Source organism: Staurois parvus, unplaced genomic scaffold (assembly GCF_062004578.1).
Source record: "Staurois parvus isolate SC_StPar_1 unplaced genomic scaffold, SC_StPar_1.0 ptg000715l, whole genome shotgun sequence".
Taxonomy (NCBI): Eukaryota; Metazoa; Chordata; class Amphibia; order Anura; family Ranidae; genus Staurois; species Staurois parvus.
This window is the reverse complement of record NW_028318511.1, coordinates 3,916,752-3,933,750: the sequence shown is the minus strand read 5'-3', so window position 1 is coordinate 3,933,750 and position 16,999 is coordinate 3,916,752. Positions and strand designations below refer to the sequence as shown.

At 39.5% G+C, this 16,999-nt stretch overlaps 1 protein-coding gene across 1 annotated transcript in view; it reads left to right on the top strand.

Annotated features, from left to right (window-relative positions):
• The window catches only part of MUC5AC (mucin 5AC, oligomeric mucus/gel-forming), a 57,727-nt gene that overhangs the window by 24,122 nt on the left and 16,606 nt on the right, over positions 1-16,999 (top strand). The window contains exons 31-43 of the mRNA XM_089653540.1: positions 1,874-6,538; positions 6,658-6,935; positions 8,454-8,628; positions 10,248-10,498; positions 11,783-11,966; positions 12,082-12,280; positions 12,780-12,958; positions 13,108-13,177; positions 13,566-13,666; positions 13,842-13,873; positions 14,875-15,052; positions 15,149-15,253; positions 16,886-16,926. Coding sequence (XP_089509666.1) covers positions 1,874-6,538; positions 6,658-6,935; positions 8,454-8,628; positions 10,248-10,498; positions 11,783-11,966; positions 12,082-12,280; positions 12,780-12,958; positions 13,108-13,177; positions 13,566-13,666; positions 13,842-13,873; positions 14,875-15,052; positions 15,149-15,253; positions 16,886-16,926 — 6,458 coding nt within the window. The remainder of the gene's footprint in view (positions 1-1,873; positions 6,539-6,657; positions 6,936-8,453; positions 8,629-10,247; positions 10,499-11,782; positions 11,967-12,081; positions 12,281-12,779; positions 12,959-13,107; positions 13,178-13,565; positions 13,667-13,841; positions 13,874-14,874; positions 15,053-15,148; positions 15,254-16,885; positions 16,927-16,999) is intronic.

The following is a 16,999-nucleotide window of genomic DNA, read 5'->3' as shown; positions in this document are numbered from 1 at the left end:
TCTGTGTATTGTGAGAGAACAGATATACAGTAGTGAATGCAGGGTCATTGGTTTAGTAACACTTTAATTAATCAAGTGACATAAGAATATGTTTCAAATCAAGTAACAGTGAGCAATCATTGCTGCTTTCAATGGGAGGAATCAATTAATAGTTGTAGCAAAATGTACGGGAGCATGTCTTAGCAGACTGCTAGCCCTCTAATGTAAACACACAGTAGGTGTTTCTAAGCTGCTAAAAAAATGGCTGAAACGGCACTTTAAGGTCTTTGGGCCCTTTCACATGGACATTCTGATCAGGACCACCTGTCAGTTTTTCAGGTTGACCCAATCAGGCAGTCCATGCAGCTCTATGGAGAAGCGGATTATGTCCATTTACGCACGTACTTATGAGTCTGTTCAGGTCTCGAAAATAAAAATCGGAAAGGACTGCATATTCTTCCGTTTGTCTGGACCTAAATGTGATGGATCAGAGTTAGCCTGATGTAAATGGACACAAATCCATTTCCATCCGGCCAATCATAGAGCCATCATGGGTCTGTCTGTGTCCTTTGTCAAAATGCAGACACACACTGAACTGGAATGGATGTCAAAACTCTGACATTCTTCCTGTTCAGCCCTGATTCAGCAAAGGATCCACTCATATATCTGCTGCTGAACAGAGCAGAATGGCTGTATGTTAAAGAGCCTTTAGTTGATGACCCATGACCAAGCAGCTAAAGAAGTCAAGGTTGGCTTGTTTTAAAGCTATTATACTATATGGTAAGAATATATAAGTAGTTCAATGTTCATAGTCCTGGGCATAGCTGCACTGAAAGGCCACTGTTTGGGAAACGCATCCTTTTAAAAATATAGAAAATATTGTTCAGCATCAGTATAACCTTCATCAAGATACTGAAACCATACCAATAAGAGTGCTGAACTATAACCTGCCCAATAGCAGGAAACAAGATTGTGTTTACATATTTTTTGCAAAAAACTGTTTGTTGAAATCATTTTAATTCATTTATCATTTATTGTTGCAAATACATGAAATAGTATGGATGTGCAATTTTCAAAATTCCACAGCTAACAGTCTTCTGTATGTGACCAGCCAGTGGTGTATTTAGGTTTTGTGCTGCCCTAGGCAACACAAAAATTGACGCTCCCCACAGGGAAAGGCTTACATTGCCCAACAACACCCCTGCCTCCCACCCAAGCCTTCCACTACCACTGCCCCCCATACACCAGCCACCATCCCCTATGGCGAGAGAGAGAAAGACACTCATCTTCACAGCTCCGGACATCCCCGGAAATGAGAGTTGGGCTGTGCACACACCATCATGAAACTCACAGCCTCTCTCAGAACCCACCAGGTCCCCATGCCACGTGTGTCCTTTCTTCCATCCCTTCTTCTGAGGGGCAGTGCTGCCCCCCCCCTGAAAAACTCCGCCCTAGGCAAATGCCTTGTTTGCATTGTGGTAAATACACCCCTGTGCCCAGCTATATATTAATCACACATTAGTAACATGAATTCTGCTTGGTTGCTATGGTTTTCCTGCAGTTTGCATTTGCTTCTAGTACTTTTTATTGAATATTTCCAATAACAGTGAGCACCTTTCTGTTTTTTGCTTGTTGCATTTTCCATTGAAATCAATGCATGATGCATGTTGACATTTAATACAAAGTTTATGTCTGTCATTTATAGGTATGTAAAATGTTCTGCAACACAAGCCATATACAGACTGCTGTAGGCAAATTGCAGAAAGTCAGATTTGTACTCTTACCCTTGACTGTAGCCCTTCTGCTTTTTCTGTTAGCTGGATCTCTCTTTTAGTATACATGGTCTATGATTTTTCAGACCACATAATTCAACTTTCATCATGTTTTTACTTAGGAACAACAACAACTCACAGCACCACAATCTGTGTTAAAGAAGAGTGCAAGTGGTCTAAATGGTTCGATGCCAGTTATCCTGAATTTGGAATGCAAAATGGCGATTTTGACACATATGAAAATATAAGAGCTAAAGGATTATCTATTTGTAACCATCCTCAAGACATTGAATGCAGAGCTGAAAGGTTTCCTAATACACCGCTTTCAGAGCTTGAGCAAAATGTACAATGTAATGTATCATTTGGACTGATTTGTTGGAATAAGGAACAGCTACCACCTATTTGCTACAATTATCAGATCAGAGTAAAATGTTGTAGTTTTGTACCATGTGAACAAACAACTCAACCTATAACATCTACAGAAACTCCTGCAACCACAAAACCCTCTACCCCACAGCCAACAACAAAAACAACAACGCATTCAGCAACAACATCATCTGCAACCACAGAGATCATTTCAACTCCATCCACAACAACAGAGCCAACCACTTCAATTGTACCATCTACAACAGGCTGTCAGCCAAAATGTAGATGGACACCATGGATTGATGTTCATATACCAGGTGTAGGTAAAGATGAAGGTGATTTTGAGACTTATGAAAACATCAAATCAGCAGGACATAACATTTGCAAAAAACCAGATGGCATTCAGTGTAGAGCAGAAAAATTCCCAGAAAAGCCGATTGGTAGAATTGGGCAAGTTGTTCAATGCAATGTAACTATTGGTCTTGTCTGTCACAATCAAGAGCAAGATGGAGATTTTGAAATTTGCTTGAATTACCAAATTAAAGTGCTTTGTTGTGATGATTACAGCCATTGTGAACCACATACAACAACATCAATACAGACAACAACTTCTACAACAACTGAAACAACTACAGTGCACACAACAACAGAGACAACACCATCTACAACAACAGAAACAACTACCACACCCACAACAACAGAGACAACAACTGAAACAACTACAACACCAACAACAACAACAGAGACAACAACATCTACAATAACTGAAACAACTACAACACCCACAACAACATCTACAACAACTGAAACAACTACAACACCCACAACAACAGAGACAACAACATCTACAACAACTGAAACAACTACAACACCCACAACAACATCTACAACAACAACTGAAACAACTACAAAACCCACAACAACATCTACAACTGAAACAACTACAACACCCACAACAACAGAGACAACAACATCTACAACAACTGAAACAACTACAACACCCACAACAACAGAGACAACAACATCTACAACAACTGAAACAACTACAAAACCCACAACAACATCTACAACAACTGAAACAACTACAATACCCACAACAACAGAGACAACAACTGAAACAACTACCACACCCACAACAACAGAGACAACAACAGAAACAACAACTCAAACAACTACAACACCCACAACAACAGAGACAACATCTACAACTACAGAAACGACTACAACACCCACAACAACAGAAACAACAACATCTACAACTACACAAACAACAACTCCAATTATAGTTACAACAACAACTGAAACGACTACAACACCCACAACAACAGAAACAACACCAGCTATTGATACAACAACAACTGAAACAACAACAACACCCACAACAACAGAGACAACGACATCTACAACTACAGAAACAACTACAACACCCACAACAACAGAGACAACAACATCTACAACTCCAAAAACAACTCCTACGACTCCAAAAACTACACCATCAAAACCTTCAACAAGTCACCAAGAGAAACCAACAACAACTCCCAGTTCAGGATGTCAGCCACAGTGTAAATGGACCACTTGGATTGATGTTTCTACTCCAACGTCTGGATTAGATGGAGGAGACAAGGAAACATTTGAAAATATAATGGCTAAAGGCAAACACATCTGCAAATATCCACAAAATATTGAGTGCAGAGCTGAAGATTACCCTGGTATCAGCATTGAAAATGTGGGGCAGATTGTTAAATGTGATATCACTGTTGGCTTGGTTTGTAATAACAAAGACCAAACTGGAAGAGTAAAACAGTGCTACAACTATGAGGTAAAAGTTTTATGCTGTGATGACTATAGCCATTGCAGCACTACCCCTGTGTCAACAACAACTACATCAACCACTCGCAAAGTAATTACAACTACTACAAAGCCAACAACAACAGAATCTACAGCTACTACCACTGTAACTACAACTACAGAATCAACTACTACTCCAAAACCAACAACTGTAACCACAACCACAGAATCAACTACTACTCCAAAACCAACAACTGTAACCACAACCACAGAATCAACTACTACTCCAAAACCAACAACTGTAACCACAACCACAGAATCAACTACTACTCCAAAACTGACAACAACTCCCTCTTCGGGCTGTCAGCCACAATGTAGGTGGACAACATGGATTGATGTTGATACTCCAAGCTCTGGCATAGATGGAGGAGACAAGGAGACATATGAAAATATAATGGCCAGAGGAAAACAAATATGTAAACACCCTCAAAACATTGAGTGCAGAGCTGAGGAGTTCCCTGGCATTAGCATTGAAGATGTAGGGCAGATCGTTAAATGTGATCTCACTGTTGGCTTGGTCTGTAATAACAAAGACCAAATTGGAAAAGTTAAAAATTGCTACAACTACCAGATAAAAGTTTTATGCTGTGATGATTTTAGTCATTGCAGCACTACCCCTGTGCCAACAACAACTACATCAACTGCAACCACTCCCAAAGTAATTCCAACTACTACAAAACCAACAACAACAGAATCTACAGCCACTACCACTGTAACCACAACTACAAAATCAACTACTACTCCAAAACCAACAACTGTAACCACAACCACAGAATCAACTACTACTCCAAAACCAACAACTGTAACTACAACTACAGAATCAACTACTACTCCAAAACCGACAACAACTCCTTCTTCGGGCTGTCAGCCACAATGTAAGTGGACCACATGGATTGATGTTGATACTCCGAGTTCTGGATTAGATGGCGGAGACAAGGAGACATATGAAAATATAATGGCCAGAGGCAAACAAATATGTAAGCACCCACCAAAAGATATTGAGTGCAGAGCTGAGGAGTTCCCTGGTATCAGCATTGAAGATGTAGGGCAGATCGTTAAATGTGATATCACTGTTGGCTTGGTCTGTAATAACAAAGACCAAATTGGAAAAGGTAAAGAGTGCTACAACTACCAGATAAAAGTTTTATGCTGTGATGATTATAGTCATTGCAGCACTACCCCTGTGCCAACAACAACTACATCAACTGCAACCACTACCAAAGTAGATACAACTACTACAAAGCCAACAACAACAGAATCTACAGCTACTACCACTGTAACCACAACCACAGAATCAACTACTACTCCAAAACCAACAACTGTAACCACAACCACAGAATCAACTACTACTCCAAAACCAACAACTGTAACTACAACTACAGAGTCAACTACTACTCCAAAACCGACAACAACTCCTTCTTCGGGCTGTCAGCCACAATGTAAGTGGACAACATGGATTGATGTTGATACTCCGAGTTCTGGCTTAGATGGCGGAGACAAGGAGACATATGAAAATATAATGGCCAGAGGCAAACAAATATGTAAGCACCCACCAAAAGATATTGAGTGCAGAGCTGAGGAGTTCCCTGGTATCAGCATTGAAGATGTAGGGCAGATCGTTAAATGTGATATCACTGTTGGCTTAGTTTGCAATAATAGAGACCAAATTGGAAAAGTTAAAGAGTGCTACAACTACCAGATAAAAGTTTTATGCTGTGATGATTATAGTCATTGCAGCACTACCCCTGTGCCAACAACAACAACATCTACTGCCACCACTCCCAAAGTAATTCCAACTACTACAAAACCAACAACAACAGAATCTACAGCCACTACCACTGTAACCACAACCACAGAATCAACTACTACTCCAAAACCAACAACTGTAACCACAACCACAGAATCAACTACTACTCCAAAACCAACAACTGTAACCACAACTACAGAATCAACTACTACTCCAGTAGTGACAACAACTCCCTCTTCAGGCTGTCAGCCACAATGTAGGTGGACAACATGGATTGATGTTGATACTCCGAGTTCTGGCTTAGATGGAGGAGACAAGGAGACATATGAGAATATAATGGCTAAAGGAAAACAAATATGTAAGCACCCACCAAAAGATATTGAGTGCAGAGCTGAGGAGTTCCCTGGTATCAGCATTGAGGATGTGGGGCAGATCGTTAAATGTGATATCACTGTTGGCCTGGTTTGTAATAATAGAGACCAAATTGGGAAAGTTAAAGAGTGCTACAACTACCAGATAAAAGTTTTATGCTGTGATGATTATAGTCATTGCAGCACTACCCCTGTGCCAACAACAACTACATCAACTGCCACCACTACCAAAGTAGATACAACTACTACAAAACCAACAACAACAGAATCTACAACCAGTACCACTGTAACCACAACTACAGAATCTACCACAACCAGTGCTCCCACAACTACAGAATCAACTACATCCACAACTCAAACAAAACCAAAGATCACAACAGCTGCAACATCCACTCCAAAACCTACAACTAATAAGCGCTGCTTCTGCCGCGTAGGGGACAAATTTTTCTCGCCAGGTAAGCTTTCTTTCTTTCTTTCTTTCTTTCTCTTTCTTTCTTTCTTTCTCTCTTTCTTTCTTTCTTTCTTTCTTTCTTTCTTTCTTCTCTAAATATGTGTATTGAATTTCCTTCTGCAGGAGAAATGATCTACAACAAGACTGATGAAGCTGGGTGCTCTTTCTATGCTGTTTGCAGTGACTTGTGTGAGGCTGAAAGATTTACAGGACCTTGTACAACAACAACCCAAACTACTCTCACAACAACCACACCAGAGACTACAATTTCACCAACAACCCCTAGGCGTTCAACATCTAAAAAGTCTACAACTATCCCTACAACTACTCCTACTACTACTACAACTACTATAACCACAGTTGTGAAAACTACACCAGTAGAAGGCTGTCCACCAAGAAAGGTAACTGAACTAAACATACAACATAACTAACCGCCTAATCAATATATGTTTTTTAAGCTACAGACCCCGATTTTCTAAAGGAATTGTGCATATTAAATTTGCAAGGTGAGTTTTCACTTTGCATGGAAGTTTTCACTTATTTTCCCCACATTCGGTTAGCTAAGTGAAATTTCCCTTGAAAAGGGAAAATTCCCTTCGCAATATAAATACACTCAATTCTTTTAGTAAATCAGGGTGATTGTCTTGAAAGAGGACTTTCTGAAAGTGAAAACTCATTATCTCTCAAGGTAGAATGTTATCTTCCTAAGGGGAGCTTATGTTCTCAAAACATTGCTTTATTATCTGATCACTATGCAATTTTTATTTAAATAATCTTTATTGCACTGCTTGTTTGGCAAGTTTGCCATTTTGTTCAAATGTTTGTTGCAGTACGAGTAACCTCGGAAACCACTAAGCAACTCATCCACTCCCTTGTTATATCACGCCTTGACTACTGTAACTCCCTCCTCACTGGCCTACCTCATCGCAGGCTATCCCCACTCCAGTCCATCATGAATGCTGTTGCCAGACTCATTCACCTTACTAACCGCTCTGTATCTGCCACCCCTCTCTGCCAATCCCTCCACTGGCTTCCAATTGTCCAGCGGATAAAATTAAAAACACTAACACTGACGTACAAAGCCGTTCATAACACAGCCCCAAATTACATCACCGATCTTGTCTCTAAATACCATCCAAATTGTACTCTCCGCTCCTCGCAAGACCTCCTACTTTCTAGCTCCCTTGTCTCCTCCTCCCATGCTCATCTCCAGGATTTCTCACGGGCTTCACCCATCCTCTGGAACTCCCTACCTCAAGCTATCAGGCTATCGCCCTCCCTGCTCACTTTTAGGCGCACTCTGAAAACTCATCTCTTCAGGGAAGCCTACCCTGATCCCGGCTAACTACTGGAATCCCCTACTCCCCCAACCACTCCATCCCCAAAGCTAATTACCTCTTGTACCACTATCCCCTCCCTCCTAGATTGTAAGCTCCAAGGAGCAGGGCCCTCTAATCCCTCTGGTATTGAACTGTACTGTTACTGTACTGTCTCCCTCCATAATGTAAAGCGCTGAGCAAACTGTCGGCGCTATATAAGTCCTGTATAATAATAATAATAACAGGAATGCGTTGTGATTCCTGTCCGAATCACATGCGATTTCCCGCACCGCTATAGTGTGAATCCACTCCCACAGGGCAGCTGGGCACATACTCCCCATTTCTTAGAAGTATAGGGTATTCTTACTGGTTATAGAGAAGTAAGGAGGTACAAGCAAGTAAGGGTAAAATAAATATAAGGGGTCGGGGGATGCATATTCCAGAGACACTGTCATTTTACCTTTGCATCAGCAAGGTGACAGTGTCTCTTTAAACCAAAAAAAAAGTAATACCCATCCAAAGAATTCATAACAACTTTCTGTATTCCACTGTATGTGTTTGCTGTATAATTATAAAATTAAACATATTCTTATTTTACAGACCAATGAGACATGGATAAATGACCATTGTGAAGAGGTAACATGCCATGGAAACAACATCACTACCCACAAGCCAATGACATGCCCAGAAGTCAAAGAGATAACTTGTGCTAATGGATTCCCACCAGTTAAGAGAAAGAACGCAGATGGTTGCTGTGACCACTACGAATGCCAATGTAAGTTTAATAAATGAAGGACATCCTTGCCAAGCAAGCTTTTGTATTAGATTAGTAATTTCTGGATTTGATATTAAATATGATTTAAAGTGGAATTCTGGGGTAGATTTACCTAATCTTAGAAATACTCCCTTCCCCCTCTTAACATCTATTAAACATCCTGTAGAAAAAAAGATCTCTGTACTTATCTATTTTTAGGCCTCTACAGTCCAGTCAAGTGATTGTATCCCCTGTGCCAGCTCGCAGTGGTTTCAGGGAAGAGGAAGGAGCACCGAAAGTGAATGGCCCATAGTATGATAGAATGCTCATGGGTGACATCACCACTCAGACATTCCAGCCATTTTTGTACGCTCTCTCCTCTTCCCTGTTGCCGCCACTGGCTGATATAGGGGAGATTATGTGAGCTGACCGGAATGGCCTGAGAATATGTAAGTATATGCATCTTTCTTCCACAAGGTAGTTAGTAGAGGTGTTAAAAAAAGGGGTGGGAGCAGTTTTAAGATTAGTTAGATCTATCCCAGAATTCCACTTTAAACTGTATGTGTAGGTGAATTCAAGGCATGCCAAGAATGATAACTGCAACAGTTGCTTGTACTCTCAACCAAACTGTTAAACTATCAAATGGCCGGTGTTATAATGGATCATATGTGCATCATCATGGTAACTGCACATTGAACTAAGGCTAAGATGGCAGCTTGTTTGGCTGTGAAAGATAGGAGGGCTCAGCTTTAAGTTTAAAGTTTGTTCGCTTCCTCTCCTTGAAACACAACAAGAAGCGAGAGGAATTATTTACAAAGTGAAGGGTATTCCATTCATAGCTGTCAATGAAACAGATTTCTCTATTGGTTGATTTACCTTTTTCTTGTAGTGGTGACAACTGTAGTAAGTAGATGTCGTATCACTGTCTCACTATCAAGATTTAATTCAAAACATCCCTAATGGCAGATTCCTGGTGATAGTCCCCTTAAGAACTACCTGCACCTAATTCAAGAATGTATTTGTGCCTATGGCAGTGGACCAATACAAAAGCTGCTATTAGAATGAATAGTGTCTATGGATCCACCCACTGCTGTGCACTGTCAATCAAAAGTTAAGGTAACCTGATTGGAAACTAGTCTTTTAGTTACCTGTCAGACTCTGTCCACTCCAATACAAAACTCCCTGGCCATGCGCCATTCAGTGTGATGGGCGCAGTGTCAGGGAGGGTGGGGTTGCACTGAGGGCAGAGTTTCCACACCAGATACTCCTTCTTCAGTACATATGGACAGGTTCCTGTACCTGTCTGTGACAGGTGCATGAATCAAGCACAGACACTTTCAGTACTGCTCCCTGATGAAATTCTAAAGGGTGTCTATGCCACCCTGTATGAATTCCCCTGTATATTTCAGGCACAACAAAAAAAACTGTAATTTTCCTGTACTTGCAGCATGTTTAAAGAGATAAAAAAAACATTGAAGTGTGCAATGGTATTGCAGTGATGTACTAAATATAGTCAGTATTAAAAACTCCATCCAAAAAAATAAATAAATAAAGTTTTAGCTACACATACACTTTAGCATCCTTTGTTTTACGTGATGCAAGTGGATAATAATGCAGAAAAATTGTGTGCCTTCTTACAGGTGTCTGCAGTGGATGGGGTGATCCACATTACATAACATTTGATGGAGTCTACTACACTTTCCTGGACAACTGCACATACGTCCTTGTTCAGCAGATCACTCCCAAGTATGACAATTTCCGCGTCCTTGTTGACAACTATTTCTGCGATGCTGAGGATGGCTTGTCCTGCCCACAGTCTATCTTGATCTACTATAAATCCAATGAGATTGTTTTAACACGTATGTTATACCAAGGACGGATGAAAAACAGGGTAAGAGATGCATTTTTCTTTCATATGAAAACAGTATTTCCATTGTATTGTAGTCCAGTAGGACTTGGAATGGCACTAAACAATATCCAGAGGTGTTAGAGAGGAGGCAGGGAAAATGGGGGTCCTAGGGGGGAGATAAAGTTCTGGGAATGGGGTGGCATGTTGAGTTTTCATGGAGGAAAGGACCAAGATTATGCCCCACAACAGGTTACAGGGAGCGGTACAGATGTGGATAGATTTCCTGCTGCCCTTTCTCTGACACTGTGGACCAAATCTAATTCAGGAGGGTTACAAGATCTAGTATCATCGTGGGTTAATTTTGACTGTATGTAGAAACTGTGTGTGGGTGCACTAGGTGGCAGAAGGTTTTACTGTATTTGTATTTGAAAAGGTGCCAATGGGTCCGAGTAAGTAAAAGTCGGGACACATTGTCCTGGCTAAAATGAATTATTTTCTCCATAGTGGACACCTAGTCCATGCAAGGGAGCCATACCTAAATTGTAGGAGCATGTGGGAATCTGTAATGTTGTGGTATTAAAGATTTTGTAACTTTCAGCAGGTGAAGTACTGGGGAATGCTTGTAATGTTTCATGTTCATACGTGATGGGGCAGGTAAAATCCGGTTAAAAAGGGAGAGCAATGTCAGCGATTAGGCAGTTGATTATAGACCAAAATGGTTGGATCTGGGGCAGTGCCATACTATGTATAAGCCTGTGCCATTGTTACATCTCCAGCTGGTGTCAGGAAGATCTTTTGAGATGTGGCAAGAATACTACTTGGGTCAAGTACCATCTGGATCTGAGCTTGCAATTCATCTCTTGAATATTAACATTAATAGAACCCTGGCAAGATAGGATACTCATAAATTACTACTCCTCCACTTTGAAGCCCTTTGCAGAGAGTGTTAGGAACAAGTGCAAGGAGATGTTCGATATAAGATGGGAAATGATGTGTGGGAGAAGGATAGGGATTCAAAAGAGGTGGGTGGTAAAGCATAGTGTGACCTGGTTTGGGGGTCATTCAGAAGTGTTGGAGATGGACATAGGATCAGGTTGACACTGGATTGACCTTGTTCATGGTATTCAGTGTGAAATCCACAAAAGTTACCATTAGTTAGGAACATTCAAGTCTAAGATTCAGGGCAAGGTGCCAACCTGAAAGAAAAGTCTTGGTCTGGACCACAGCTATAGTTAATTACTTGCATTGGATTCCAGAGTGAATCAGTGGTTGCTTCCAATGGCCATAATTTAAGATTGACTGTATCCTATCCTCTTCACTCTACAGATTAGGTTCAACAATAACTGGATCTCTCCTGGTTTCACCAAGGATGGCATTACCATCACTACAGCTGGTATCGACATGAATGTGGAAATTTCAGAAATAGATGCCTTCATCTCATTCAGCGGAATGATCTTTGTCATTAACCTGCCATTTAGTAAATTTGCTTACAACACAGAAGGACAATGCGGTATGTAAACAGCTCTTAAAACTAGAATTAATTATTAGCGATATTGTTTTCTGTAAAGTTCTACATTATACTGTTAAGATTGTGTGAAATAATTTTGCTACTTTTTCCCACAAAGGCACTTGCTCCAACAACAGCACTGAAGACTGTCGAATGCCAAATGGCAAGATTGTAAAAGATTGTTCTTCCATGGCTCCTCACTGGAGGGTCAATACCACAGCACCTGGCTGCAGTAAACCTCCTCCTCCAACACCACCTAATCCAACTCCAGCACCAACTTGTAAACCTTCACGTTTATGCGATATCATCTTAAGCGAGTAAGTTATAGTCTAGTTATATAATGAATGCAATTTGCATTAATGTTCCTTTTTCATCACTTTACAAGCATGTTCCGATCAAATTGAAGATTAAAGCAAAACTCATTTTTTTAATTATTACTAATAAAGTGCCTAGGAAAAGTAAAAAAAAAAAAATTTTTTTGCAATACTCATCTTCAATCTGAAGTGTTTTCTGGCCACTAGATGATCTCCACCGTCAGTCAACCCACTTCCACTGAGCCCAGGTTGCCACCCCATAGGGCTGCATCATTACACCAACCTACCTAAATCAAACAGACTGGGGCTGCACACTGGCAAAATCAACCATAGAAAGAATAGTAGAATTCTGGCTTCAGCTTACTCCCCTCCCATTGGTCCGCCCCTCTGACATGTTTCCCGCTGATTGGGTTTAATCATAGGGCGGATATAACGCATGCTATTGTTTTTACACAGATGATGCATGACAGGTTCACTTTAATTCAACTCCTTCTCTTTAAAGTATCTTCGCTGAGTGCCACAAGATTATACCATACAAACCTTACCATGAAGGTTGCGTCTTTGATGCCTGCCGTATTAGCAACGATTCAGTGCAATGTTCCAGCTTGGAGATTTATGCTTCCATGTGCAATGCCAATGGAATCTGTGTAGACTGGAGAGGAAAAACAGGAGGCCATTGTCGTAAGTAGTATAGCTGACTCTAGTTTAAAATGTCCATGTTAGGATAGTTGATTTTAACTCCTATCTATCTATCTATCTATCTATCTATCTATCTATCTATCTATCTATGTGTTGCATGATACATTTTTTTTTTTGCTTTTAAAATATAGCATACAACTGTCCTGCTGGAAAGGTGTACAACCCCTGTGGACCAGTGCATGCTAAGACCTGTGAAAACAAGTAAGATATATTAATAAATGTAAAGCTTCCTTTTTTGCAACACCGCTTCCTTATTGAAACCCTGCCCGTTCATTGGTTATAGCTTCTCCTTCTCATAAACCGCACCTCCTGAATTAATTGGAGTACATGGTAACTATACAAAAACAGAATTTGGGGAAAGTACTCAATCTTATTTTGTATTGGGACCTACTCTGCTTACATTTTTCATAACTACAGTAAAACCTTCTCCTGGTCCATCCTGTATTGATCTAAACTTGATATACTGAACTATAGAATTTTAAGCTGATTAGCTCAGTGTCTATATTGGTATAGACAAGGGCCACAATAATTAGTTCCAAATTGTGCTCCACCACAGTTCAAATGACATTACTGCATTTTCTTGTTATAGACACATGGAAAGTGTCAACACTGGTAAAACAGAAGGCTGCTTCTGCCCATCTGGAACAACCCTTTTCAATTCCTACACTGATACTTGTGTCAAGAGCTGTGGTAAGTATGCAAAATTTATATTCTAATCACCGAAATTAGTGATAAGCAACTGAGAGGACAGAGAGGACTATAAATAGTATAAATCTACTGTAATTCTTATAATTGTTTAATTCCTAGTTCATTCTTAAATGTCAATTATGTCATAAAAATGAGTTTTCTTATTTCTTTCTTGTAGCCTGTGTTGGTCCTGATGGAATGCCAAAAGCTGTAAGTCAGACTTATTTAACCTTTTGCTCATTAAATATACTTGTTAAATACCATTTCAATGTAGTCTGGATTTTTTTTCCATAGTTTAATTTGTAAATTTTTTAGTATTAGGAGTATTAGTATGTCCCTAAAAAATAAAATATGCTCACTTTAAAAACACTTTAACTAAACCTAATCCCTTGTGTGTATGCTCAATGCTCCTGTGGAAGAAGTGTTGTCATTCTGGAAAATAACAGTTGTAAACTGATTGACTGCAATAAGCAGCTACAAGTCTGAAAATGGCAGTTGTAAGCTGATAGCTTGCAATGAGCAACAAAAAGTTTGAAAATGGCAGTTGTAAGCTGATAGCTTGCAATGAGTAACAAACAGTTTGAAAATGGCAGTTGTAAGCTGATAGCTTGCAATGAGCAACAAAAAGTTCAAAGATGACAGTTGGAATCTGATATATTGCAATAAGTAATGACAAGTTTGAAAATGATAGTTGGAGGCAAAAGTAATTTTGCCTTTGGAAGACTTTTCACACTGTGCATCAGATTCTCAATACTATGTTGTAATTTCCTCTTTCCCATGCCTCCTTCCTGTGCCTTTTGATACCAGATATACAGTATATTTAAGTGCATTGAGCCAAATAAAATCCATTCACTGTGTTTTTGTTTACCCCATGCTCATAATACCACTGGATAAGCATACTGTATAGTTATATAGTTATCACAAAAATATTAGTATTACACAAGTACAGGGTAAATTATTATTATTATTATACAGGATTTATATAGTGGCAACAGTTTGCTCAGCGTTTTACAATATAAAGAGAGACAATACAGCAACAATACAGTTCAATACAAGAGGGTTAGGAGGGCCCTTTAAAAAATTTCCACATTTACGGCATAAATAGTAAAACGTTTTCCTACAGAGTTTCTAAATTAGAAAATTGAGGCTTTCTAGTAAATTCTAGTCTTTTTTAACAACATGTAATTGAATTATCTTTTATATATTCACAGCCTGCAGAGACCTGGACTAGTGGCTGCAAGAAGTGTGTCTGTGAAGCAAATTCCCTTACTGTTCAGTGCGAGCCACTGTCTTGCCCCAAACTAACACCGATCACCTGTGAAAAGGAAGGCTTCATCCCATTGACTCTGCCAAACCCAGAGGAACCATGCTGCATGCGAACTGAATGCCGTAAGTGGACATCTTATCTGTATATTTTTACAATCTAATCACTGATCATGCCATCTACTGCTGTAGGCTTACTGACATTGATCTGTCTGCCCATAGAATGTAACAGTACCTACTGTCTGCACAAGGAAAAGAAGTGTGAAACTGGATTTGAAATTACTCCTGTACTTCTAGAGGATGACTGCTGTCCAAAATATGAGTGCAGTAAGTACCTAATTAACATTTCTCCACTTAGATGTACTCTATGCTTGAAAAAATACTTGGTACTGTTTGAAACATCAGTTGTTTCTATTGGGAATTTTTAAATAATTAATTTATAATTTAAGAGCTGTTTCAGTTATTTAAGATAGTAGTTCCCAGTGCACATAACCTTGTAGAAGAGAAGAGAATTTTTAGCTGCTTGTGATTGCACTTATCTGACCATCACAAGCAGAAACACATTGCATTTAATAAAGCTGTTCATTTTTTAAGTAGTCACTTTGCAAAGTGAATTTTTACTTATCCTTTTAGAAGAAACAATGTGAAAATTCACTTTACAAAGAATACCCAATCATGTGCAAACAAAATATTTAAAAAAATTGATTTTTGCTCATTTAGATGCATGAAGTCAGAAAAACTGCACCTCAATTGCTAAGCTAAGTGAATTTTCTGTTTGAAAAATGAATTTCACTTTGCTTATTGAATGAAGTGTACTTGTACTGACTTCAACCTGGTCTAATCTGGTGCAGTTGTGCATGGAAGCCAATCAGCTTCTACATTCAGCTTGTTCAATTAGAGTCCTTGGGGTGGATCCGTTTAGTGGATTTGCTTGCTCAGCTCTCCGGTGATCCCCGCTGAGGAAGAGGATGATAGCTCTGTGTCTGCCCCGCTGCTGAAGAGCAGACACAGAGCTGCTCACTCTCCTCAATAGACAGTTGGATGAAAACGGACCACCTGTCCATTTTCATCCGACCTGATCTGACAGACAGAAGGGAAATTGGATCCCCATCTGTCCCTTTTCGGCGAATTGGATGTCGGAGAGTGTAAACGGACACATGTCCGTTTACACCCGCCGCTCCATAGAGGAGAATGGAGATTTCGATCGGGTCTGCCTGAAACGGGCAGGCAGACCCAATCAGAACGTCCCTGTGAAAGAGCCCTTAAGCTTTGAAAAAAAAACTGGAAGCTGATTGGTTTCTCTGCAGAGCTGCACCAGATTTTGCACTCTCCAGTTTTAGTAAATCCACCCCTACATGCTTTGTATTGGTTATACAGCTTTGATCCTCAAGAAACTTTTAAATCCATAAGAACTTACTTTCACCATATTGCCTAGTTACATTACATGCATAGCAAGTTAGGTAAGGCCAAGCACATCAAGATCAGACTTGCAAAATTCCAAACAATTTGATAGAAATGAAGACAAAACTATACACTACTGAAGTTAGATTCCTTTCCTCTGGCTGGTAACTTCTACTATGGTTATTATTGCATCACAATGCTGTTTGGCCTTCTATATATCAAGAGAAAGCATGTGATGGGAATCCTGTAATATTGCTTCATCATGAATCCATTGTTTTAATGTAAAATAAAGATATGAAACACATATATAAAATTACAGTTCAAAAGCAATAAATAAATAGACTCCAGGCCACTACAGCTTACATTTAAATTCAATTAGTATTATAACTTTATTGAGCTGAACCAATTAACATGGTTCTAAATCTTTTTTGCCACATAAAACTTAATTTCAGTGCATAATTAGTAATTATTCAACATTCACAATAGCTTTGTAGATTACAAATTTGATGGTATCATCACAATAAGAATATCCTAACATGTTCTTGTATTTTTCCACAGCTGTAATGCCAGTCTGTGTTTATCATGATGAAACCTTTAAGGTAAGAATCTTATGGACAGTAAAACATTACATTTTACTGTGGAAACAAAGCTCAAAATGTGATATAATGATAT